Source organism: Neopelma chrysocephalum, unplaced genomic scaffold, assembly GCF_003984885.1.
Source record: "Neopelma chrysocephalum unplaced genomic scaffold, ASM398488v2 Primary Assembly neopelma1_93088, whole genome shotgun sequence".
NCBI lineage: Eukaryota > Metazoa > Chordata > Aves > Passeriformes > Pipridae > Neopelma > Neopelma chrysocephalum.
In genome coordinates, this window is record NW_020921804.1 from 1,579 (window position 1) to 3,575 (window position 1,997).

The following is a 1,997-nucleotide window of genomic DNA, read 5'->3' on the forward strand; positions in this document are numbered from 1 at the left end:
AAAACCCCCTCCCGACCCCCCCCGGTTCTCCCTCTTCGCTGCCCTCGGCCCGGACGCACCCGAAGAGGCCCCCGAGGAAGGAGGAGGCCCCCCGGACCTTCCTCTCGGCCTCGCTCAGGAGCCGCTTCGCCTCCTCCTCCTTCTCCTTCCCCAGCGCCGCCGCCATGTTGGGAACCCCCCCGTCCCCACGTGACCCCCCGCGCCGCGCCCCCATTGGCTGCTTTTCCCCCTCACGTGATCCCCCGAGCCGCGCCGCCATTGGCTGCTCCCGCCATCACGTGATCCCTTCACGTGACGCGGAGCGCCCCCTCCCGGGGCTCGGCTGCTCCCGCGAGGCGCCGCCTGGCGGGCCGGAGGACCGGGGTGGGAAATTGGGGATTTAGGGGGGATTTGGGGGTTTTTGGGTGATTTTTAAGGAGTTTTTGGGGCTTGGGGAGATTCTTAGGAAGTTTCGTTCATTTCTTTGGGCGTTTTGGGCAGTTTTAGGGGATGATTAGGAGTTTTTGGGGGGTTCGGGGGTGGTTTTGAGGAATTTCGGGGCAGTTTTGGGGTTGTTTCTTTAGGATTTTTGGGGGCGATTTTTCGGGGATTTTTATGAGGTCGGGGGACGATTCTGAGGAATTTGGGGCGTTTCTTCAGGGATTCGGGGCCGTTCGGGGCCGATTTTTAGGAGTTTGGGGCGGTGTGGGTGTGGCCTATGCAAATCGGAGGGCTGGGATTGGCGGAGCGGGTCCGTGGGGCGGAGCGTATGTAAATGAACAAAGGGGGAGTGTCCATCGTATGTTAATCGAGGGGCGTGGCGATTTAAACCAGCTTTCATGAGCTAATCTATATTTGGGCGTGGTTTATGCAAATTAGACCTTTAGGGGACGTCCGGTCTCACTTTTAAGCGTGGCTTATGCAAATGAGCGTCTTGAGGGGTCTAAGTAGTCTCACCGCCTAATGGGCGTGGTTTAAGTTAATATATCGCATCGGGGGCGTGGCTTATGCAAATAAACAGCCTTCTGGGCGTGGCTTATGTTAATACTAAGCGCTGTGGGCGTGGTTATGCAAATAATCAAGAAAGGGGGCGTGTTTCATGCTAATACATCATTTACTGGGCGTGGCTTATGCTAAAACGTAGTTTTGTGGGCGTGGTTATGCAAATCTACGCTAGGACGGGGGCGTGTCTATGCAAATTAACCTCTCCGCCCTTCCGCGGGGGGCTTTCCTGAGGCGGCTTCGGGAGGGGGGCGTGTCTATTCTAATGCCTGTCCGCGAGGGGCGCGGCTTCACTTAATTAATCCCTGCCCACCCTTCCACGAGGGGGTCCCCCCCTCCCTCGGGGGGGTCCCCGCGATCCTTTTTACCCCTTTTTTTGTGGCGTTTTGAGGCGTTTTGGGTTTTTTTTTCGGTGCGGTTCCGCGATCAGGCAGCGCCGCGAACCCCTAAGCGACGAGGCCCGGCGGGGTCCTCGGGGCGGTGCCTGGGCGTGGTTATGCAAATCCACGCCAGCGCGGGGGCGTGTCTATGCAAATCAACCCTGAGGCGGCTTGGGGTGGGCGTGTCTATTCTAATGCCTGTCCGCGAGGGGCGCGGCTTCAATTAATTAATCCCTTCCCACCCTTCCCCGGGGGGGGTCCCCCTTCCCTCGGGGGGGTCCCCGCGATTCGTTTTACCCCTTTTTTTGGTTTATTTTCCCCCGTTTTGGGGTTTTTTTTTGGGTGCGGCTCCGCGATCAGGCAGCGCCGCGAACCCCTAAGCGGCGGGGCCCGCCGGGGTCCTCGGGGCGTCGCCCGTGCGGGGGCGCCTGGGAGACCCCGCGCCGGGCGCCGCTCTCGGGCCCTCACGGTGAGTCCGCCCCCCCCCCCCCCCCCCCCCCCTCAACCGCTTCAAAACAGAGCGAGAAAGGCCCGAAATTGGGGAAAAGGGGGGGCGGGGAGGGGCCTTCGGCCTCGGCGGCCGCTTCCTCATCATCCTCCTGCTCCTCTTCTTCCTCCTCCTCCTCCGGCTCCGCT

At 60.8% G+C, this 1,997-nt stretch overlaps 1 protein-coding gene across 1 annotated transcript in view; it reads right to left on the bottom strand.

The window, feature by feature from the left end:
• The window catches only part of LOC113980220 (alpha-soluble NSF attachment protein-like), a gene marked incomplete at its 3' end in the record, with an annotated part of 1,753 nt that extends 1,549 nt beyond the window's left edge, over nt 1-204 (bottom strand). The window contains exon 1 of the mRNA XM_027707449.1: nt 60-204. Within this exon, the coding sequence (XP_027563250.1) occupies nt 60-166 (107 nt within the window). The remainder of the gene's footprint in view (nt 1-59) is intronic.
• Nucleotides 205-1,997: the final 1,793 nt, after the last annotated feature.